A 23,867-nucleotide genomic window follows, 5' to 3' on the forward strand; every position below is an offset into this window, starting at 1 on the left:
TTTTTTAAAGTGAATTTAGGTTGTTATGGGTCCCTGAATTTAAATTGAAATTGGTGTATATAATAAAAATAGATAAATTATAGCTAAAATATTTAATTTCTTTTGTTGTAGTTAGTGTGGTTAGTCATGAATGGATAACTCTATTTTTCAAAGTTGTTAGCGCGATTTTTTAAGCTGTTTTCCCCCCACCAGTTGCATTAATGGGAAAAAAAAAAACGCCGCGCTCAATTTCGTGATATTTTAGTGGCTTCTATGCCAAAAAGGCCATGTACGTGGCGAGCTTGCAGTTCGTCTTCTCAACGAACAGGTTTGGATAGAAAATCCAGCCCTCTACTCTCTACTCGACTCTACCGAGTGAAGCCGCGACGAGAGAGGCCAGTGGCAAGCAAGGACGCAGCCATGGCCGCGGCGCCGGCGGCTCTTCTCTCCCCTCCTCCCTCCCCCGCCGCGCCCTCGCTCCACCCCAGGCACGCGCCGTCCGCTCTGTCTCCCCCGACCCATGGTCGACCTCGTCCTCGCGAACTGCGGTAACCGTGTACTGATTGTTTGTTGGGGGTTTACTGGGAAGCAGGAGGTGGAGCTGGAGCGCGGCTGGCACGGGAGGGCGCGCCGCCCCGTCGGCGGGGAGGAGACGCCGTGCGGCGCTCGTCTCGTGCTCTTCCTCCGTGCGTCCGGGTTCGCGGGGCGGCGGGCTGGAGCTGGAGAGGAGGCACCTGCTGCTGTCCGGCCTCGTGTCTTCCTTCGCGCTCGTCCTCCCGGTTTCAGGTAAGCGGAAATCGGGCGAGCTGTTCGATCACGTGCCGTTGCCTTTACCTGTCCAGCGTGGTGAAATTGGGGGAATGACAGGTTTAATATCGGATAATTCGTACATGACTGATTTTATGGCGATTTTAAGACGTGCCATTTCTAAATTCAGTGTGAAATCATGTGTTCAAATTATCATTTCCTGAATCTGAATGGTTTGAAATAGCTTGGATGATGGATATGTGCCACCTTCTATTCTCTTCTATTTGAAATACCCAGTTTGTATGCGTTGGTGAGTACTTTGCTCAGGAGCTATGATGACTCTGTAGATTCGCATGCTGTTGCCGAGATAGATGAAGATGTGAAAATGGCTACGGTAGTTGACCAGATCAATGCATATTCTTTTCTTTACCCAGTTGAATTGCCACGGAAGAAGTTCAAGTTCAAATGGTAGTGCAATTTTGTGCTCTTTATTTCTTTATTTATTTTTCTAATTCTTCATTCTCCCCAAGGCTTATTTTGTTAGTTTTGCCCTTCTCCATGATCATCTGAGTGGAACTTGCTATCTATTCCAGGGTAGAATCCAGAAAACCAGAGCGGTATTCCTCTGCTGCACCACTATCTCGTGAGTAGCCTCTGGTATAAACAATAATGTGCAATGCCTTTCTTTCTTTACCTTGTTAAGCACAAGCTCTTCTGCTTTTCACATCCTTTATGGTTTGTGATAAAAGCAAACTGACTGGAACTCTATACAGCTGATGCACGGCAACGTATTGTATCAGAGCGAGTTGACATGATCCATAACGTTGTCATCTCAGTCTCGGTAACTCCTCAATACTATGCAGTACTGGAAAATGTAGATGTTTGGGGAAAGTATTTTCATCATTCAGTTGAATATCCACTTGTTTCTTGCATGTTATTTAAATAGTTATTATTATTTAAAAAAATACAAGATAGATTACTATGAGATCTATCACTCCACAAACATATAAGTTCAAATTCGACTTCTACAAATTGTAACAAATTTAACTTTGAATGTGCTATACTAGTTTCAGTTTAATTTATTTGTTTTGTTACAATTTGTAGAAGTTGAATTTGAACTTCTGTATTTGTGGAGTGATGTCTCATATGAAATCATTTTTTCAATTGTTTCTAATTTAGTGACATGCAAGAAATGAGTGTATATCCAATCGAGTGCTGAAAATCCATCTCCATATATTTGCAATACTAGGTTTATGCTAGCTAATTCAGTTGAATTCCGTGAGTAATTAGGATATGATGTTATCATTTCTGCAAGTTGTCATGTGACAAGACTCTTATCAATGAGAATCACATCAGTTGGAACAGTACAATAAATATATCAGCACGGTAATGTGCATCATTTGATTGGTGCAGATCGGGCCACCAAATTCACGTTTTCTACCTTTTAAAGACAAGAGCAAGTGGGATCCAAAAGATGTTGCTGATTGCATTTTGGCTGACAAATCTTCGCTGGTACTTATTTCGTGTGTTCATGTAAAGGAGAAATGCGATTGTGGAATTGTCTAATTTTTATTCCTACAACAAACTATATCCCATTTCAGAAAGTGACGACCGGCCAACGCATGACAGAGAGTTCTGTCCTTGATGCACACTCTTCAGATGTGAGTTTGATTAGTTATGCCAATCACCTCTATATTCATGATGCATGCAATTATGCTTTCAAAATAGATTTTGTTTCCTACAATTTACATGCATCTACACATCTTGAATTTTATCTGCAGGTCGATGGAGAACCATACTGGTTCTATGAATATCTAGTTCGGAAATCTCCTACACAATCTGTAAGTTTCTGGGATTTATACATTTAAAAATAAATATATGTACTTACAAATTCACAAGGATGATGCAAATAACTTCATTAAAGTTTTTCATGCTATTATAGTATTAATCGGTTGATAGTCAGTTAATTCAAGGATGCAAGGCAGCTTACCGTTCCTAATGATTATATTTGTTTCTTCAGGCACCGGAACCAAATCTGTTTCGCCATAACGTAGCCTGCACTGCCGAACGAGATGGTATCACTTCATTTATCTAATATTGATCATTCATTCGATCCATCAATTCGAAGGATTGTTCTTTTCACTCTCCTTTTTCTTTGACTAGGTTACCTGTACTCCTTGAATGCTTCCACTCTCAGCAAGCAGTGGGAATCTGTGAGTTCTGCATGCTCTGGTGTTTGATTCATTTCCATTGTTGCAGTTCCAGTAGGAACATTTTCAGTCTATCTTCTGTGTTTTTGTTTGGCTTCTGACCAATTAATCAACTTCTGGTACGCAGATGGGGCCTTCTTTACAGAAAACAGTGGCATCATTTCATCTCCTACCCCCTACAGAAAACTATGTTCCTCCTTACAAGGATCCGTGGAGATTTTGGTGACAGTACCATTCTTTTCTTCTTTGTACTGTTTTTCCTTCTAGGTGATCTTGGAACATACTAGCAAAATTTTAGACCGTATTTTCCTGTAATAGACGCTTCAGTGAGTTCTGCGTTTTCAGCTCTACAAAGTGAAGCCTAGGAGGAACTTACGGAGTACTTTGCTTACGGCAGTGTTCAGATACTAAACGTGTCTTTTAAATCCTTATTACGACCAGTGTGGTTTGATCTCCAGAAGACAGTTCAGTTAAAAACGACAACAAGATCATTAGCAGGCCAGAAAAAAATAAAATAAAAGCAGCTTTGATGGAGAAAAAAATGGTATGATGAATGAATTTCATTCAGAGAGAAACTGAAGATGAAAAAAAAGGGCCAGTATCTATTGTATGTGATTACATATTTTCTCTACAAGAAACACCTAGCAGCAGAGACTTGCTAATTTATTGACAATCCACTACGCCGCCCACGAGAAAGAAGGAGCACGTCGGCCCCGACGCCGGCGTCCAGTTGCCGCAGCCGTAGAAGCACCGCCGTTGCGTCGACCCCGGCATCGCCATCAGTCCTCCGACGCTCGCCACGCCGCAGTAGCAGCACACCGCGGCGGCGCCGCAGGGGACCAGCTGCTGCGGGTGCCGATGCTGTGGCTCCTGCTGCTGCTGCTGCTGCTTCTGCTTCTGAGCTGGCTCAGGCGCCGGCGGCAGCGAGCTGGTGATGGAGATGGGGACGCCCCGCCGCATGAGCTCGACGAGGAGGCGCGCCGTGTTGCAGGCGTCGTCGAGGCCGCAGTGCTGGCGGCCCGTCCACTGCAGCCCCGCCGCCCGGACCGCCTCCGGCAGCTTGACCCGCCGCCCGGCGCCGACGCCGACGCCGAACGCCGCCTCGAAGGGCACCCTGAGGTCGACCCAGCGGTCGAAGTAGGCCGGCTTGGCGATGCCCTTGAAGCGGCACTCCTGGTCCAGCATGTTGCGGCAGTCGGCGTCGCTCCACGTGACGACGGCGAACCGGCCGCCGCCCTTGACCCCGGTCTCCTGCAGCCACTCGTCGTGCCTGCGCAGCGCCTCGGCGAGCTCCACCCCGCCGTCGACGTCCTCCTGGCTGATCCCGGTCAGCTCCCGGCAGAAGTCGCTCAGCCGCGGGTGGTGGCGCGGCCGGACGTACGCGCGGAACGCCGACACGAGGCGCCCCGTGGCGGCGTCCACCAGCACCGCCGGGAACTCGATGATCTCCTGCGGGTAGATCCGCCTGCCCCTCTCGCAGGTCGCCTCGAAGTCGATGACCACGAAGTAGTCGAACTCGTCGCAAGGCCTGCTCCCGCGCCGCAGCGGCGGAGGCGGCGCCGCCGCCGCCGGCAGAGCGGCCACCGGGAACGTCGGGGCGAACATGATCGCGGGGATGAGTTAGCCTGTAAATCTAGCAATCGTACGGTGCGATCCGGATGCAGCGCGCTGGGCTGGGAGGCCCGCCGGCGCGTGTGCTTTTATAGCTAGCAGCGGGTCGAGCCCAAGTCGGAGTAGGAGATCGGGCTTGCGGTGCGTGGCATGCACGTACGCACAGCCCAGAATGTTTAGGTTTCATAATTACTAGCATTTTAGTAGTATTGCTCAATTTATATGGAACCTAATAAATCTAGATATGTAAAAAGTAATATATATTAATTAAATTATAAATTTAGATATAGCTAAACTATTTTTGTAATATGAAAGGGTGTGGGCAGGTACACGTTTCTGTCCGAACGGGAGTCGATCTCGGATCGCATGGCGCGTCTTGTGCAATCGCCCAAATTTTGGTTTCGCTGGAAGGAAACGCCGCGCAGAAAGTCCGATATGCACCAGCGTTCGCGTGCCGACCGAATCGATCGGAGAGCAAGAAGTTTGCTTGAGAGACTTTGCTGGTTTCGCTTTTTCGGCCTAGCTCGTGTGCTTTTCTGCTTTTCTTTTTATTTTTTTCATGCGTCTCTTTTATCTTTGAGCTTTAGCACTTGGGTCAGCCTAAGTTTGTTTTGTAATTTGTTTTAGATTTATTTATATAAAGTCTATAAGGACATGCACAATTGTCCGACATGGCGAGTGGCCACAGCTAACCACGTCGGAGTTGCAGTGCCTACAAGCCGTAGACCATGCCCTCACGGAAGCGCGCATGTCTTGCGAAGGGCACGAAATGCCTCGTAAGGCTTGTCAGAGAGGTGGCTAGGGCAAAGGCTCAGGCGACGCGTTGGGATAGTTCGTTGCCATGTGTCTGCCAAATCCAAAGAGGTGGAGGGATAGAGAAGTACTAGTACTAGTACGCATTGGATCCGCTGCTGCAGGGCCGCTGTTGTCGGGCTCCATCCGTCGCCGCCCGGGCTGGAGCCGCGTCGCTAGGCTCCATTCATCTCCGTCGTGCTTCACGCGTCGCCCTACCCAATTTGCCACCGCCCGCACTAGATCAGACACCGCCAAGGAGACGAGGACACCGAAGGGGGAGAGGGGAGCGAAGCCACCGCCGCCAGGGAGAGGACGACTTCGGAGGAGGGAGAGGGCGTCGGTGGGGAGTTGGGGGCTGGAGGATTGGATATAAGTGTAGTAACTTTTCATTTGGTAGGTCTTTAAGTGCATAAATTTGCACATATACTTTAAATAAGATCAAACAAATGGGTATATGAAAATGGAATGAACTGAAACTTAAAATTTCAGTGCTTCCACCATAAATGGCATGCATTGTAGGAAGAGCGATTTCATCCCAAGTGGCACCCAAGATCACTTCTATTGAGTGGATTGCATAATTTGCATTGTGCATGTCTTAAGTAGAAAAATTCATATGTACAATGTTTCTATGCACAAATTTTACATTTGTGTATAAAGACTATATATATAATCATATATGTATAAAGTACTGTATATAACTCTTTTATGGGCTAAGGCAACACTGAATTCGTTTCAAATTTTTATATATAAATTTTATGATGCAATAAAGTTTATATGTATAAACTTTTAAACAATAAAATTAGTATGTATAAATTTTGTATACATCACAAGCAGCTTACATGTATTAAACTTGTTTCTACCTACAATGTATCCATATCAATTTTTTTATACACAAAATTTATAATGTATGATGTGTGCTATGCATAAAGTGACATATATAATATATAAACTCGTTTTGGGATAAAATCTTTGCGTTGCTGGGTTTTTTGTTAGGCTAGATTCATGTGACATGGACCCCTATTTGTGCGTTGGATGAATGTGCTTTTGAACGTTGCACGCATGGGGTTGTTGGCTATTGTGATGCATTTTCACACACACAACATATGTGAAGCTTCGTGTATTAGCCCTACCCAACACCTTACCAAGTGCGCTAGCTGCAGGCTTAGATCAATAAATGATTGTCGGTGAATTGGGATCCATGGTTCCTCTTTTCCCTGGGTTAAGCATGCCACAACCCACCATGTCAGCGGCACACAAAAGCAAAAAGTACCAGACCTAGGTGAGCCAAGTCATCGGGGACCGACGCCCCTGACTCCGGATCCTCCAAAGGTAACGAGGATGGAGACATACAAGATCCACATCTTCAAAGTGCTCAACCAGGTGCACCCTAACATCGGGATCTCATCGTAGATCATGCCAATCATGAATACAAGAACTCCATCTTCAAGTTGGCATTGTAAGGCCTTGTCACTTTAAAGTACAACAGGAAAAGGGGCCTAAGACCCGAATAGGTTTGGTCCCCCACGCATCCTGGCTCCTCATGCTTAAAGACGGAGAGCATGAATACATATAAGATCTACCTCTCCAAGGTTTTGAAGCAGGCATACCTCGACATTGACATCTCCACGTATGCGATGAAGACGGCGGGGTCAAGGCTCCAGCACACCCGCATGCAACTAGGAGGTGGCAGTCACTGCAACCACCTACGTGGCCACGTCCTCCCCTAGGGATGAAGATGGGGCGACGTATCTTCTCCTAGTCATACGATGCTCATCACTACACCGAGCTGAAGGCATTTGACAAGACACCATGATAGGATTGGGGTTCACCCGACAGGCTTGAGACATGTCTTAGCCACTCCCGTGCTTACATGTCCTAAGACCTTGCGCCATCGTGCTCGGGAACCATGAGCTAGCGCAGCGGTGGCAGACGTCAGCGTTAATTCCCTCGTAGCAAGGGAGTAAGGACAAGATTAGACCTAGCTCTTCTCAATGAGATAGTTGGCACTGTAGGCGTCCCTTGAGGTATAAAAGAGATGCCATCGCCATGTAAAGGGAGGCCAATTTAGATATGGAGTAAACCTTAAAAAACACCAAGAAAGTTGTACTAGTGGTCCTTTCATAGCCCAAAACACAGGAGTAGGGAATTACACTTGCGAGTAGGTCAGACCTATATACTTGCTTGAGTGGGTTCTATCTTTGGACGAAACTCATCAAAGTTTGGTCTTTCGCTAACTTTGTACTCGAAGTTGAGTCTTCCTCGGGCAAATCCTTGAGGACATCGTAACCCTCTCCAGGCAACATTTGTCCGCACGCGTATTCATCATGCTCCTTGGTAGAACCTCGAGAGAAGGGGCTGCGAGAGTTCTGATCCTCCGTAACGATCACTGAGTTCTTCTCCTCATGATCACACGTGCAAGCAGCGCATCCCATTTTAGCTTTGGCTGAATTAAACTTTATACATAAAAATATACATACATATAAACTTTTGGAATAGAAATTAATACATACATACCACAAACTTTATAAATGTGCTAATAGGTCGAGCCAAAGCCTTGAAGCTATTCGGCACAAAGGAACCCTAAACGTGCACTCACAAGTTTTCCGTTTTTCCCATTAGAGAGGAAAAAAACATTTTTTATGATTGTTTCCCCCTTCCCTCGTTTTTGATTAGAGAGAACTAGCGTGTTGTAGCCTTGTAGCACAAACTGAGGTTGGACTTAATGATGCATGCAAAACAAAGAAATATCATTAGCATATGATTAATTAAATATTAGCTATTGTAAATATTAAAAATGGATTAATTTGATTTTTTAAACAACTTTCATAAAAACATGTTTAGCAAAAAAAACACACCATTTAGCAATTTAGGAAGTACGTGTATAGAAAAAAAAAAGAGATTAAGTCGTATCAGCTCTTGCGCGCCCATAAAATGCTTCCATGTCGTCTTCGTGCACATGAAGCACAAGCAAGGCTCCTCTCATAATGGGTCATGGGCCTTATAATTAGACGTGTTCATGAATTGAGTTTTACAATTTATTCTGTTTGAATTATTTTGAATAGGTTTGAATGATCATTAAAACATTGATGATAGTTTATCTGAATATTTTTAAACTTCAAGTATATTGTAATCTAGACCTTCTCAACTGAAAGTTTCATAGGAAATTTGGAAAATTCTAATGCACTTTGTATGCAAATTTTGAAACATTTAACTCAAAATTTGAACCTTTCACAAACTTAAAAGCTTTAACTCAAATTTTGAAACATTCAACTCATATTTCAAAACACTCAACTCAAAATTTGAAACTTGCAATTCAAATTTGATTGTTTTTTTCTCGACTCAAAATTAAAACTTTAATAAATAAAAGGTTCATATGAAGTCATTCAGAATAAAGATTGATTTTTTTTGAAAATCCTATGCATTGACCATTTAACAGACAAGGTCTCCTAGCATGGTTTTATCTTATTATGTCTATAGTGTATTTATGTTTCATACGTGTACCCAAACAATTACTCCCTCCGTTTCACAATGTAAGACGAATCTAAACATATACATAAACTATATACATCCATTAATTGATTAATTTAGGTAAAGCTAGAAAGTCTTAGACGAAAGCAGTATGTTAGAACATTCTTGCATTTTTAATTCGTGCAGATTCATATTAAGTTGTGACTTTATTTGGTCTATTTATAGGAGAAGAGACGAGACTTGTACCTATCGTGTGATTGCTTGCACCACAAAAATGGTACTACAAGCATAGAGGATAGAGCCAATAGAGTAACAAACCATGCTTAGTGATTTCAAAAAAAAAAAAAAACAAACAAGCCATGCTTAGCACTTCACTCAGTCTACACTTACAAAAGGATTACAAGCGCGCGCGCGCGCACACACACACACAAAGCTTAAACATGCTTTATATGTTCTCAAAGGCGAGTGGAAGTGTAGTAATTTATTATTGGTAGTATATTATTAGGCACAAAACATTCACAGTTATATATATTTAATACCATTCGGCACATAAGCAGAGAAAATGGCAGTCAGACAATATATGTGCTGCATTATTCATATTATGCTAGTATTTTGCAGACTTTCTTCCTTGGCTTGGCGTGTCAGCATACTTCCAGGTATACTGTTGAAAGGAGGTATACTGTCTTCCACCAGCGACATCTTCTTCGCGTATCTGGCTGGAGATTTCTTTCAGGTCATCATCCGTGAGGTTCACCTTCAAGGAGTCAATGTTCGCATCTAGGTTTTTTGTCTTGGTTGTCCCTGAGAAATGCACAGAATATTTCCCAGTGATTAATGCCGGTGTTATTAGAGCACACAAACAATAAGTTGAAATGACAAAGCATCTAGAGAACACAAACAGTAGAATTGATCCATTTTTGGAGCCATAAACTTTGTGTTGCAATTTAGTAAAACAATGCACCACTGCAAATTTAAAGTTAACATTATGTAGCATAAAAGTAAATAGCGCATTTGAAAGATGGCGTTTCTCCTTTGTTTCTAAGCCAAAATGTCAAATGTTTTTTTTTTCCAAAACAAAGGAAGATCACAATTAAAATTTGATGCTTTTCCATTTACATTATCTCTTTATTTATCTTACCCAATGGCTTCTAAGAGGTACACATTTCACTTTTATCTGAGAAAGGAGAGAAATGGAATATCCATCTCGTCTCAAAAAGTTTTTTAGAAAAGCATTGGCCATATAAGTTCACATTCTATGCCATCAATTAGAACAGGCCTGAATGGGGGTTATAAGAGCAAGTTTAATGATACAACCAACGACTAGCTATAAGTCCATATCAACGCTAACATGTATAATAGACCAGGTATAAGGGTAGCAATATTATTTTACTTCCGTATTTTTCTCTCACTTATGTATTTATTGCATTTATCTTTGAGCATATGTAGAGCTAACTCTTATATAAGTGTCAAAACTACTTTTCATTTTTCTCTCATCCACATTGCTTATAACCTGCTATTGTATTTGCTTTAACATTCACCTGGTATTGGGACCACATCATCCCCTTGGTGCAGAACCCAAGCCAGAGCTAGCTGAGCAGGGCTGCAATGGTGCTTCTTGGCTAGCTCTTCCATCTTCAGGTAAAGAAGCTTGTTCTTCTCCAAATTTTCTGCAGAAAATCGTGGGTGTCCTTTCTGGAAAGAATAAAAAAAGTTCATACCTAAGTAAACAGATTAGGAGTATATGCTGCAGATCAAGGAATGACACTTCGACTTGTACCAAATTAGATTCAGCTGCCAATTGCTGTGTCACTCCTCTCCCTCCAAAAAAACCGCGGGCAATAGGGCTGTAGGGGACAATTCCAATGCCCAACTCCCTGGAGCCCAAGGATTACAATGAGTTTTCTTGCATCAGCAATCAATCAGTATGTAAAACTTGTGATGCCACTACGTTCAAAAAAAAAAAACTTGTGATGCGGATTTCACCTGCAGAGTGGCACAATTTCGGGTTCAATATCGCGAGCCCAAAGAGACCATTCCATCTGAACTGCAGTGACTGGGTGCACGGCGTGAGCTCGCCTGATGGTGTCAGGGCTCGCCTCCGACAACCCAATGTACTTCACCTTCCCCTCCTCCACCAATTTCTTGAGCTCACCAATCTATGGCAATTCCAGCAAATGATTTCTCAGTTCGGCAGTACAAGAATTACGGTGTAGTGTGTGAGGAATGGGGGAAGAGCCGAAGAAGAAACCAAGAAAGGGGCAGAGTGCAGCAGAGACCGTCTCCTCGATGGGGATGGAGGTGTCGATGCGGTGCTGGTAGTAGAGGTCGATGCAGTCGACGCCGAGGCGGCCCAGGCTGGCCTCGCAGCAGGCGCGCACGTACTCCGGGCGGCCGCAGATGGAGCTCACGCCGTCGGCGCCCCGCCTTATCCCGAACTTGGTGGCCACCTGCACCTGCTCCCGCGGCAGCTGCTTCAGCGCCTGGAAAAGCGGAGAGGAGGCGCGGCGAGCGACGGGGTTAGCTCATCCTCATCTCATCATCCGATTCCAACCTATGCGAGGGGGGAGGTGACAAGGGAAGGAGCCGACGACCTTGCCGAGGAGGACCTCGTTGGTGTGGGGGCCGTACACGTCGGAGGTGTCGAAGAAGGTGACGCCGCGGCGGAAGGCGTGCAGGACGACGGCGATGCCGGCGTCGTCGTCGAGCGGCGAGTTGTACGCGCCCGTGAGCCCCATGCACCCGAACCCCAGCTTGGACACCTACAGGGCCGCCGAACTCAAATCAAATCCATCGAATTCACCGGGCGATTCAGCGCGACCGGACGGGAGCGACGGTGAGCGATCATCACCTCTAGCCCCTGGGTGCCGAGCTTGACTCGGGGCATCGTCGGCGGCGCCGCTGGAGCTTGCTCCATGGCGCCGCGGTCGCAGTGGAGTGGAGAAGGGGATGGGAGTCGGTTCTCCAACTTCGGCACTACCCGCTTATTTTGATATTTGTGGCATTTGTGTGATTGTGTATTAGTGTCCGGTCATTGTCAAGTGCCAAAAGGAAAAACGATGAGAAATTTCGATCGCCGGTACCAAAAATTAGTGTAAAACTTTTTCGCTTTCGGTTATGAACACAAATTGCCAATTTTATTTAATTCGTATCACTTCTTCGTAGCCCCAAATCGACGATCACGCCCTTTTTATTTTGGCTTTTCTTATATCAAAATTAAAAATTTAAATTTAAGTAGAGAATTGATTTTATTGTTTTTTATTGTAGTTTATTTTCATAGCCTATCTTTTTATCAACGTGAGCACATGTATAAAAGTTTGAGTGAAGTGCACCAGCGGTACCTAAACTGATGTGGATATGTCATCTAGGTCCCTGAACTCTCAAAATATATTTTGGGATCCTCGAACCTATCCGAGGGTGTCATATAGGTCCAAACGGGCTCCGACCCGATTAATCCGCTGATGTGGCATGCCACGGTGGCGTCTACGAGAAGGGAGAGAAAAGAATAAGAAGGAGAGAGATACTGACATGTAGGACCCACATGACACCACCAACACGTAGACGCGGCATGCCACGTCAGCGGATGGAGCGAATCGGAGTCCGTTTGGACCTATATGACACCTTCGGACAAGTTCAGTGACCTAGACGACACGTGCACACAAGTTTAGAGACCGCTGATGCACTTCACCGTAAAAATTTTATATCTATTCCCGCTTGCAAATATGTCTCTAGTTTTGGGCTACACGCGGTAGTTTGGTAAAAAGTCCGATCTAGTTTTGGGCTGGCCCTAATACTTTGGAAAAAGGCCCACCTGAGAGGGTAGACTGATTGCGTAGGCATGGAAGACCCGGCCAGCTATATTCCAGCGTACTACAGGCCAACCTGACTAGGATGATTGTGAAAAACCAAATGTTATATTTATAACTAAAGATAATTTATAAATAAAAGTTATTATATATGTTTGTAACGACCTCAAAGCATAACTAAAAATAATTTATGATGAAAAATCTAATAAGCAACTCTAAATATAAAGTTAAATATTTATAGTTTGTCTTATAAGCATAATGGTAGGGTGTAATTTGTCAAAACCGGTGTGGCTGACAAATGAGGCCACTACGCATGGTCCCGCTAGCCAGTGAACAAAATGCGGCTGGGTTCCATACAACCTGAGACCCGCCGTTCAATGAAAACAAAATAATGCATCCATACCAAATAAATTTATTATTTTACTCATCATACCCCCGATACCCGTAACAATATAAAAGCCAAACGGCCACAATACACTCAAAATTATCAAATCTCAATATAATTAGTTTTTATTTTATCTATCTCAATATATTTATTCCTTTGCTTTTATAAACTTCAATTCAATTCATTACATAAATAAATTTATTTTGGAAAAAATGATACGAAACAAGTAGGTAAAAATAATAATAAAAGGAGACTTGAACCAAAGCAAAAGCTTTTCTAATTTCTCCCCTCTCGTCTCGTCTCCTCCCTTCGGTTGCCATCGCTTCGTCGTCTCGCTCCCACCCTCTCGTGGCTCGCGCCCATCCCCACCGCCGCCCCTCCGCGCGCGAATCTAGAACCTTCTAGATCCTCCACTTCCCGATCGAACCGCCTCGCTCGTCGCCGTCCTCCTGCTCCATCCGATCGGGATCCCTCCAAGGTCCGTACGCACCCGCATTGCGCGCGCCGAGATGTGGAGGAGTATTTTTTTTTTTGGAGATTCCATGTTTTGAATGTGTACGAGAGGTTTGATTTCTCTGTTTGCTTATTGTGATGGTAGGTCTCGGGCTGGAGGCGATCCAGATGGTGGTGCACGACGGCGGCGTGGAGGAGGACCAGGAGGGCTCGAGCTCGCCGTCCCCTGCTGCCACGGCAGCAGAGGCCGTGGCGGCGATAGCGAGGGCGGCGCGGCCTCCGAGGCCTGGGAGGGACAAGCGGCTCGGCGTGCGGCACCCGCTCAAGCACCGGAGGTTTCGCGCGGGGGGCAAGACGATGGTGGAGGCCCGGCGTGCCTCGTCGTCCGCGCAGTCTGTGGCGGGCGCCAGGGAGGTCGGGGAGGCGACCACCGTGGCGGAGGCGACGGCCATTGCTGCGCCGGAGGTGGGGGATGAGGTTGAGGAGGCTAGGTACATTTGCGGCGGATGGAAGAGGTACCTGTCATTACACGCTGTTCTGTTCTCTAGCTTATGGAGTGGTTTATCCTATTGTTCGTTTTAGTCTAAATAATTTGGGTCTGCATCTGTTAGCGTTGGGGAGCAACTTACACCTTTCTAATTTCTTAATCGAAACTGTTTTGATTTATATGATTTATTTGCATTTACTGGCGTTGGGTGGCAACTTATAGCTAGGTCTGCTTTTTTTGTTCGTTACTCCGTAACTTACCAATCATTTGCATTGCTACCTTCTACTGTGTATAATATATGGAGTTGCATCTAGTCATATTACTACTGTAAAAGTAATACGTTTACTACGGAAATCTGTAGCTTGATCCTTATCCCTTGGTAATAAGCTGGACAAATTCGAGCACAAGGAGAGCCTATATGTGTATAAGATCCTACAAATTTACTGATTCCTGTAACTTTTTAGAAAAAAAAAACTAGCCAAGGATGTAATTGTTCATGAGGAGTGATGTATGTATATAATTCTTAGTTGACCAATAGGTCCAGTACGGCAATAAGCAAATAACTACATGGGAACTCTTTTAGGCCCCCTTTGATTCAAAGGAAATTTATAGCAATTTTAGAGGATTTCATTCCTATAGGAATTTTTCCTACAAAGCCCTTTGAATCAAATGAATGAATCCTATGAAATCATATGAAATTCCTATGGAACACCTCTTTCCATACAAATTTTGGAGGAAATTTAGCAAGAGGTAGAACCTCTTGGAAAAAAAATACTTTGTGTCTTTATCTCTCCTCAAATTCCTGTGTTTTTCCTGTGGTCCAATCAAACGGTCATTCCTACGTTTTTCCTGTGTTTTGCAATCCTCTATTTTACACATACATTTCTATCAGAATCCTATGTTTTTCCTATTCCTCCATTTTTTTATTCCTGGGATTCAAAGGGGCCCTTAGTCTCAGATGCTTGTTTGAATATTGGTCGCTTAGATAACCACGTGGTTCCATCAATTGCTTTGAGTTATCATTGTATAATGGGTATAAAGACCTATATTATCTACACTAATACCATCATCATAATTCATAAGTGCAATCCTATGAAAAACACAATGCTGAAAAATCAGATTATGAAATCACAGTCTGTGTAATTTGGAATGGAAGTTATCACTGGCCCCAAAATCATTGAACATATCAGGTATGGTAAGACATCATACAATGGACATAGTGGTCCATTACCTGCCACTCTTTTATGTGTTTGACATTTAGCTCTCAAAAGGATTTTTTCTGCCTAGGGAGTTTTTCATGCAAAGGGAACAAACAAGTATTTGGGCTTTGGCTATGTACTTATGTTGGGATATCAATACTATAGTGTTTATGCTTGTTTAAGAATCCTGTCTAGGCAGAGTCTGCTTAAGGTTTTGTCAGCTTTTCAAATTCAAATATGTTAAGTCTGTAAGACTGTGTTTGGTTTATGGTTAAGATAATGACGAGGCTAGGCGGCTAGCTAAATCCAAATTTGTGTTTGGCAACTACCATAGTTGGTGATGTGGCAATAGCACCTGCAGAATGTTACATCACTTGGAGATGCTCTTGTCACCTCTCACATCATCATGGATTATTTAACCTTGACAATGCACAGCAGCAGAAATCCGTCTATTACCTTTCTGAATTCTTCTCTTTGTGGACATCTGTGGCTGCAGTGATGATGGAAGAATGAGTTGTGGATACTCAAGCTTTAGAGGGAGAAGAGCAAATATGGAAGACTTCTATGACATAAAATCATCAAAACTTGTTGACAAACAAATAAATCTCTTTGGGATATTCGATGGTGAGAGTCTCACCTTTCAAACACTATAATATATATGTACTCATTCAAACTAAAATTCTTTATCATTATAGGCCATGGTGGTTCACATGCTGCTGAGTATTTGAAGAAGCACTTGTTTGAAAATCTTCTGAAACATCCTTCTTTCGTTACAGATACAAAATTAGCAATAAGTATGATGTTAGTTCAGATAACGTTATTCAAGATCATTTTGTGCATCTAGTGGCAGCCAGCAGATCTAACTAATGGTATTTCCCAGGTGAGACCTACAGAAAAACTGACTCAGATTTCTTGGATGCTGAAACCAATATTAATAGAGAGGATGGGTCAACTGCATCAACAGCAATTTTGATTGGTAACCATCTATATGTGGCAAATGTTGGTGATTCACGAACTGTGATGTCAAAGGCAGGCAAAGGTGAAAGTGTTCTCTCAACATTTATCTCCCAATAATGCTGAATATTTGAATATCATCTGTGGGCATGTTCCATTCGTGAAAGCAGCATCAGTGTCTTCACCAAACTTAATCAATTCTCAATTCACAAGGACTTCGTGTTCTTGGTTCCTGTTAATTTGGGATAAGAATGCATTTAGATGTGTTTTTTTCAATTGAAAAGGGTTTCATTGTAAGAGGGATGGAAAAATGGCACAATAAATGTCTGGATTTATATTGCTTATCAATATGGCAACATGATTTATGTACTTTATATTTTAGATGAACTAGGATTCTTTTTCTTCCTTACACAAATAAATAGCACAACAGAGTAAGTTTCAACCTTATATCTACGGAAAACAAATCATGATGCTTGTTATATTCAAATCCCTTTATTGAAAAAGAAATGCACTTTTCTACATGACAAGCAGGTTCTTTTTGGACAATACTAGTTGAACTATGTATGCTATAGGTGGATGTGTCATGCAAGTGACGACAGAGAATCCTTTTGTTTATGTTTACTTAGACGGTTTTAATTGGAAACTGTACTTCAATGATGTATGGGTATACTTTCTTGAGGAAGCGCTGCAGTTGATTAAATACTGTTTTTACTACCTTGCATTTGAACCATTTTTTTACTTCTCTTCCTGATTTCCTTCTTAACAGGAAGCATTCTATGATACACTGCTAAATCATTTTAATCTCTTTTTTTTAACTATGTATCTTTATTTCTTCTTTGCAGCTATTGCACTCTCTAAGGATCACAAACCAAACAGAAAAGATGAGAAGAAACGGATTGAGAATGCTGGAGGGCTTGTTATCTGGTCTGGTTAGTATTATACCATCGGTCAGTGGTCATAGGAAATGCAAGGCATATGTAGTGTGTTGTTTTCGCTGAAGGTTTTTTTTTCCCGTTTCTGCCTATCCACTTGGTTGGCAAATTATTTTCTGAAATACATTTCAGCTGATAATACAAATGGGTTTTTTTCAGGGACATGGAGGGTGAGTGGTGTACTTGCAATGTCTCGGGCTTTTGGTAATCGTTTGTTGAAGCGATTTGTTGTTGCAGATCCTGAGATTCAGGTGATCTTGCAATGTTTATGAACTTCCTTCTGTTCATGTTAAAAGATAAAGAAACAATTGCGTATTATCATGTATGTAATTCTCATGAACTTGCAAACTTCTGTCAGGAACAAGAAATAGATGATGATTTGGAGTTTTTGATTTTGGCTAGCGATGGGCTGTGGGATGTGGTGTCCAATGAGGTTAGAATGCCTATGCCAAATTCGATACACATATATGGGTTTTTCCCCTTTATGAGCATCTGTATATTATTACACGAATGAAAACCCTCTGATCTTTGGTAAACTATTATATATAAAATGGTAGTATGGTGGCACTGTTTCATGAATCTGAACCATTGAATGAGAATAATATACAGCATACTAGCTGATGTCATTCTTTGAAGAAGTATCTGGTGCAAACTTTTTTTTTTTTTGGTTCAGTTAACCATAAGTTCGCTAAAAGAAGGGTCACTTGCTGGATATGAAGTGTTGAATCAATTATATATTTGATATTATTGGCCAACAGTACCATTCTTATTGGACCAACCCAATTTAGGAACCTCACACGGCAAAGATTTAGGTTAAATTTGCTTTGTAAGCTATTACTAGTTCCAGACAGCAATTAGCTTGACATTGTAGGTCATCTCATGATTGAAATCCTCCATGTATGTGTGGATTGATGTGCTTTCCTGTAACTGAAAGTTGCGCGTGGTGGTCTTTTCACTAAAAACATGTTATGCTCGTACTTAAACTAATAATATATTATCTCCGTTTTATAATGTAAAACGTTTTAGCTATGCCTAGATTTATATACTGGTTAAAGTATATTGTCTATATATGTGTGTTTAAATTCATTAGCATTTATACGAATCTAGACAATATCATAGCTTCTTGCAATGTGTACCGGAGGGATTTTTTTTTTTTGTGGGGATAAACTATGAATAGTTGGAACCAAGGTTCTCTACCTGTTTATTCCCGACTTTGTTCTGATGTAATCAATATGCTTGCTCCAGCATGCCGTTGCGTTTGTAAAGGCGGAGGAGGGCCCTGAGGCTGCAGCCCGGAAGCTGACTGAGATTGCTTTTGCCCGTGGAAGCACCGACAATATAACATGCATCGTTGTAAATCTTCTCCATGATAAGATGGACTTAGATTCGGCGGCGTCGTCTGTCGAACAAAGTTGATTTCGTCTTTTCTGTTTCTTTTATTAATATGGACATTGTTGGCATCAATCATGGTGCAGCTTGACCTATACGGCCTCCCCAGGGGCGTCTATATATATATATCTGTTGGTTCTGTGATCTCGAGTTCGCTTTCCCTTGGAATCTGAGTGCCCCCGTGAAGCCGTGAGTAAATCATCGTTGTGTTTCATGAGCCACCTGAGGTCCTGCTGATTGGCGAGTAGGGTAGCGTACTCCCAGGTCACATCATCAGGCCTTGTTACACTCTTTAACAGGATCCATGCTGGTTGTGTGATTGCGTTGAATTGTCCCTAGTTATTTGACCGGGCGCTATTCATGTTTAAAGATTGAAAAATGCTATGCGTAGGACTTACATATGACTAATGGCTGCAGCGTTATTTCTTTCATTGATCGATGCCATATGTAAATCATACAACTTGATCGTACGTACAGCAACACTCTTAAAGATTTTGGTTATCTTATAAGCATTAGCACTACTGTAAGACATCTTTTAAATGTTACATTGTTGGTACTCAAACCTGTAACTAAGACGTAAGGTGTCATAGATTTATGAACTTGTAAAATATGCATCTAAATCCCTAATTTTGATTTTGTATATAATTAAAGGTCCAAGATGTAGATAATTCAAGGAGGGGGAGGGGGATACTAAACCGTTGGAGTTGCTCCTATGCAGCCATCCAAAGTCATGAGAATTTCCACTCTTATCTTTTCACTTTGTTTATCCTTATAAGCTAAAATTTAAATTTGTAATATTAAATGTGGATTTAATTTGAGGGATTTTTTTATAGTGGTTTATTTTCAGTCTTAGCTTTTATACCATTATAATAACACATATATAATATTTTTATTTACAAATTATTTTTCGTTTATAGATATCTCGCTCCACTTTTTCTCTAAGAACAGCCAACAGTCATTTCAGTTGATATTATATGTGTGTATTTTACAAGTTTATGAAACCAATGACACCTCACCGGCCATCTAAAGTTTAACTACATGTTTTTTTCTTTTCAAGAGCTTTCTTATCATCAATGGAAAAATAGGATCAAAATTTTACACAAAAATTTTTGATACCCTAATATATACTTACATAGGATTGTAGAAAAAAACTTTTAAAAAATATCGAGGGGGAATAGTTTTGGAGAAGGATAAAATGATTGTAAATGCACCTCCTTGGATTAAAAAAAAAAGAAAAAGAAGACTAGTGCCAAACTTGGCCGTTTAAAGGCCGCTCGAACTATCTTATCTTCTCGTCGCCACGCGCCAAGCCTCTCCCGGAAACTTCCTCTCCCAAAACCCTGCGCCTCAGCTCAGAGGCTCAGGCCCACTCGCCGGAGATGGCCGGCGGCGACCTCCTCCTACGCACCCATGGCAGCCTCCCCGTGCTAGCCAGGGCCTTCCCCTGCCGCCTCCGCCTCCGCGTCCCTGCTGCCCGCCGCCACCGCCGGGGCGCTCCTCCGCTGACCGCCGCCAAGGTCGACGTCGCCGACGTCGTGGGCCGTGCGAGGCCGGCCGACGCGGCCGTACCGAAGCGAAGGCGGAGGGACGCGGAGGAGGAGGAGGAGGAGGAGGAGGAGGGCGTCGCGTTCTCGAGGGTGGTGACGAGCAGGGGAAGAGGCGTCCACGAGGAGGACGTGGTGGAAGCGGAGGCTCCGGAATTTGATGGGGAGAAGCGCGGCGCTGAGGAGGCGGGAGGCGTGGATGGCTCGTACCTCAGCGACACACGGTAATGGCCTTCTCCGCAAATTGAAGAGTTTCTCTGGTATGTTCTGGGAACGGTAGAAATGACGCATGCTAGCAGCCTAGCAGTTTCCAGTTACTGTATATAATATCATCGTATTAACATAATCTTTAACTCTTCGACGAGTTGTGGCTGTTCTTCTATAATTAGGGAGTCCTGACAAAGTTTGAGCAGCATTAATCCTGTGTTTGTTACCTCTACTCCGTATAATTCCATTGCAACTGGCCTACTGCCTCTTCTATGTAGCGTTAATCATCTGTAAATTACATGTCAAGCGTGCAATTTGGAATTGGGTCTAGCTTTTTCTTGATGAAATAACAGATCTCTTTCTTTTTTAAAAGAATTGAGACTACGGGTTGTAGTTTATAATGCTATTGGCTAACCAGAGTATCGAGTACAAGACAGTCCATATGATTATCGAGAATGACAGGTTTTACAAATTTAGTGCTATTGTAATTTAGAAATATTATGCATACACAGGTTCGATCAATGTGGTATTTCTCCGTTGTCAATGAAAGCCGTCAAAGATGCTGGATATGAAAGGATGACCCAGGTGCAGGAGGCAACTCTACCTATAATCCTTCAAGGTCAGCTAAGTTGCAATTTTATTGCTCCCTTGTGTGACAGCAGTATTTTTAGTGGGAATCCTGAATCTGATATTACAATATTTTGTTCCATTTAGGCAAAGATGTTCTTGCCAAAGCAAAGACAGGAACCGGAAAAACTGTTGCCTTTTTGGTACTTAACTTTAATCTCAGTTAGTCAAATTATGGCATTAGTAGCTAGCAGGCAATTGCAATGACAATATTAACGCATTGACTGATGAGTTGAAGTATCTTGTTTTAGCTTCCAGCCATTGAAGTTCTCTCCGCATTACCTAATGCTCGGAGGGATCAACTACGGCCATCCATAAATTTGCTGGTGATGTGCCCTACTAGGGAGCTTGCAAACCAAGTAGCTGTTGAGGCCAAGAAGCTTCTCAAGTATCACCGCTCATTGGGAGTACAAGTTGTCATCGGTGGCACACGATTAACCCAAGAGCAACGAAGCATGCAAGCTAATCCCTGCCAGGTTGGACCCGTAAGCAGCCAGGTTATATCTTGGATTTTTGGTGCAAGTTATGTGCTAACACTTTTTACGGATCAAACAGATTCTTGTTGCTACGCCTGGAAGGCTTAAAGACCATGTTGAGAACACACCTGGTTTCTCGACCCGGCTAAAAGGTGTGAAGGTTCTTGTTCTTGATGAAGCTGACCGGCTGCTGGATATGGGATTCAGAAGAGACATTGAGAGAATAATTGCTTCTGTTCCTAAAGAGCGACAGACACTGCTATTTTCTGCTACTGTGCCAGAAGAGGTAAACACTTTATATCATTAAGCTCTCTTTATATAAAATTATACCTCTAACAAACTTTTTTGAATACCAATGTTTAGGTCCGGCAAATTTCTCATATTGCAATGAAGAAGGATTACAAATTCATCAACACCGTTAAGGATGGTGATGAGGAGACACATGCACAGGTTTAGATCAGCCATTTTCTTGAGCTATTTTGTTTAAATTCTAAAATTCTTTAGCTCATAAGACCATTATGTTGCTGGTATATCAGGTGAGCCAGATGTTCATGATCGCACCACTAGACCTGCACTTCTCTATTTTATATGATGTATTGAAGAAGCATGTTGCAGAGGATGCGGACTACAAAGTAAGTTACCTAACCAAATTGCGAGCTTATATCTTGTGGATTTTGGATGTGTCATTCATGTTTGGTTTTATAGGTGATTATATTCTGCACTACTGCGATGGTCACCAAACTTGTTGCTGAAGTTCTTTCCCAACTGAAACTGAATATAAGAGAGATTCATTCCAGAAAGTCACAATCTGCCAGAACTAAGGTCTCAGATGAATTCAGGAAGTCAAGGGGTCTGATATTAGTTAGCTCTGATGTATCTGCCCGTGGCGTGGATTATCCTGATGTCACCCTTGTCATACAGGTACCTGTTATAAATTTTCCTCACTAAATTCATATTGCTATGTTATTTCTTTTCTTTCCTTTATGAAGATTGTGAGTTCTATCGACCGATGTATGATAAATACAAATGGGCTTGTAGTTTATCCTGTTGTGGTAAAGATTTTGATCCTCGAATCATATTTGCTCTTGCAGGTTGGGGTGCCAGCTGATAGACAACAATATATACATAGACTTGGTAGAACCGGACGGAAAGGCAAGGAAGGGCAAGGCCTATTACTATTGGCTCCCTGGGAAAAGTACTTCCTTAGTAGCATTAATGATTTATCAATTTCAGAGTCTCCGACACCTTCTGTTGATTCAAGCACTCGCACAGAAGTAAGTTTTCATCTACTTCTCTGTGCAACATAGGTCAGGGCTTGTACAAATTAAATTAGCATTGAAAGTCCATCTTTTCCTGCTCCAGAAAATCTCAAGTCAATTTTGAAGATAACATACTTGATATATCTCTTGTCTCTGCTTGACTCGATAGGTCAAAGATGCAGTCCGAAAAGTTGAGATGAGGAGCAAGGAGTGTGCCTATCAAGCATGGTTAGGATACTACAACTCTAACAAGACCATTGGCCGGGAAAAGTCTAGACTTGTTAAGCTTGCAGAAGAGTTCAGCCAGAGCATGGGTCTTGCAGCTCCGCCAGCCATACCGAAACAAATTCTTCGAAAGATGGGACTAAGCAATGTTCCTGGGCTGCGATCTACATAATTCTGATTCTTGGAAGGTCAAGCTGCACTTTGTGCTAAAGCCTAGAGAGGCAGAGAGCACACTATCAGCATCTGACCAACCACGGTGCCCTCTCTGCGGCGTATACGGTAAACTTCACACTATGTGATGTACCTCACTGCTGCAATGCTGCAGATATTTGAGCTTTGCAGATCGGTGGGTTGATATTGGTCAGCAATTTGGACGATCAACACTATGCATGATCATTTCTTTCAGAGTTCAGGAGTTCCCAATTCAACTATTCAAGCACGACTACGGGTGGGTGTCCTTTTTGAAGCGAAATCTTGACTGGTCCGATACGAAGAGCAGTTCAAACAGGCAGTGATTTCCCACTAGCTCATATAGTGCAACACACGAGGATTTTCTTCTTTTTTTTCCATTGTTCTGGTCCATTTTGAGATGTATTCGCTTACTCACTGTATACCACATTGCACTGGGCAGGTAACTAGGTGATCAGATTTACTGTTTTGAATTTGAATTTCCCGAGAACCATTCGAATTCAACTAGTTCGTCCAAGCCGAATTCACTAAACAAGAAAATTGTACGCCAAATATTCGAACAGCAGATAGGAAGGGGGAATCAAAATCTGTAGAGATTGAGAGTTGAAGCAATCGACACAGATTGTATTGCATACTCGTGTATTTATACATCTACGGAGGGAGGCTCAGTATGAGCAACGAACTTTCCTATACTCAAGCTCTTCCGTATTATGGTCTTATTCGGTTTATAGAAGTGCAAAATCATAGAAAAAAAAGAAAGGTACGGACTTATTCGGTTCATAGGATTGCAAAATCATAGAAAAATAGGATTGCAAAATCATAGAAAAAGAAAAAGTAAATGACTGAGGTGTCATGGCAAAGTCAATCCAAAAGAAATTTTTCATAAGGTCTCACTTCATGCTAATAATCCTTTGAACTAACTCATCAC

The 23,867-nt window shown here is 42.6% G+C and overlaps 5 protein-coding genes across 7 annotated transcripts; 3 read left to right on the plus strand and 2 right to left on the minus strand.

Moving 5' to 3' along the window:
* The first annotated feature begins 266 nt into the window (after window positions 1-266).
* Window positions 267-3,446, plus strand: LOC102712492 (psbP domain-containing protein 5, chloroplastic). Its single transcript, XM_006646042.3, has 11 exons — window positions 267-307; window positions 572-765; window positions 1,074-1,194; window positions 1,320-1,369; window positions 1,500-1,567; window positions 2,140-2,238; window positions 2,328-2,387; window positions 2,508-2,567; window positions 2,747-2,801; window positions 2,890-2,939; window positions 3,064-3,446. The coding sequence occupies exons 1-11, from the start codon at window positions 267-269 to the stop codon at window positions 3,160-3,162; spliced, it is 897 nt and encodes a 298-aa protein (XP_006646105.1). The 3' UTR covers window positions 3,163-3,446.
* Window positions 3,447-3,583: 137 nt separating this feature from the next.
* On the minus strand, window positions 3,584-4,590 carry LOC102712772 (ERI1 exoribonuclease 2-like). Its single transcript, XM_040523292.1, has one exon. The coding sequence runs from the start codon at window positions 4,539-4,541 to the stop codon at window positions 3,600-3,602; it is 942 nt and encodes a 313-aa protein (XP_040379226.1). The 5' UTR covers window positions 4,542-4,590; the 3' UTR covers window positions 3,584-3,599.
* A 4,562-nt stretch (window positions 4,591-9,152) lies between these two features.
* On the minus strand, window positions 9,153-11,788 carry LOC102711574 (probable aldo-keto reductase 1). The gene is made up of 7 exons (XM_006644310.3): window positions 11,659-11,788; window positions 11,402-11,569; window positions 11,087-11,290; window positions 10,794-10,966; window positions 10,588-10,684; window positions 10,349-10,502; window positions 9,153-9,611 (listed from the first exon to the last, which is right to left on the minus strand). Exons 1-7 carry the CDS (start codon window positions 11,722-11,724, stop codon window positions 9,415-9,417), a joined length of 1,059 nt encoding a protein of 352 aa, XP_006644373.2. The 5' UTR covers window positions 11,725-11,788; the 3' UTR covers window positions 9,153-9,414.
* A 1,549-nt stretch (window positions 11,789-13,337) lies between these two features.
* LOC102713039 (probable protein phosphatase 2C 7) lies at window positions 13,338-18,556 on the plus strand. 3 transcript variants are annotated; one of them, XM_006646044.3, is made up of 9 exons: window positions 13,338-13,476; window positions 13,597-13,966; window positions 15,634-15,761; window positions 15,833-15,931; window positions 16,018-16,176; window positions 16,934-17,020; window positions 17,183-17,274; window positions 17,382-17,456; window positions 18,269-18,556. In XM_006646044.3, exons 2-9 carry the CDS (start codon window positions 13,620-13,622, stop codon window positions 18,437-18,439), a joined length of 1,158 nt encoding a protein of 385 aa, XP_006646107.3. In that variant the 5' UTR covers window positions 13,338-13,476; window positions 13,597-13,619; the 3' UTR covers window positions 18,440-18,556. The 3 variants fall into 3 exon arrangements, with proteins under 3 accessions (XP_006646107.3, XP_040383354.1, XP_040383365.1); XM_040527420.1 differs by lacking the exon at window positions 13,338-13,476 and having other exon boundaries at window positions 13,575-13,966; XM_040527431.1 differs by lacking the exons at window positions 13,338-13,476; window positions 15,833-15,931 and having other exon boundaries at window positions 13,575-13,966.
* Window positions 18,557-19,689: 1,133 nt separating this feature from the next.
* On the plus strand, window positions 19,690-23,599 carry LOC102713320 (DEAD-box ATP-dependent RNA helicase 25). Its single transcript, XM_006646045.3, has 10 exons — window positions 19,690-20,180; window positions 20,676-20,782; window positions 20,878-20,933; window positions 21,042-21,266; window positions 21,346-21,552; window positions 21,630-21,716; window positions 21,803-21,898; window positions 21,972-22,187; window positions 22,358-22,540; window positions 22,695-23,599. The coding sequence occupies exons 1-10, from the start codon at window positions 19,792-19,794 to the stop codon at window positions 22,920-22,922; spliced, it is 1,794 nt and encodes a 597-aa protein (XP_006646108.2). The 5' UTR covers window positions 19,690-19,791; the 3' UTR covers window positions 22,923-23,599.
* The last annotated feature ends 268 nt before the right edge of the window (window positions 23,600-23,867 follow it).

The sequence above is a fragment of the Oryza brachyantha genome, chromosome 1 (genome assembly GCF_000231095.2).
Source record: "Oryza brachyantha chromosome 1, ObraRS2, whole genome shotgun sequence".
Classification (NCBI taxonomy): Eukaryota; Viridiplantae; Streptophyta; class Magnoliopsida; order Poales; family Poaceae; genus Oryza; species Oryza brachyantha.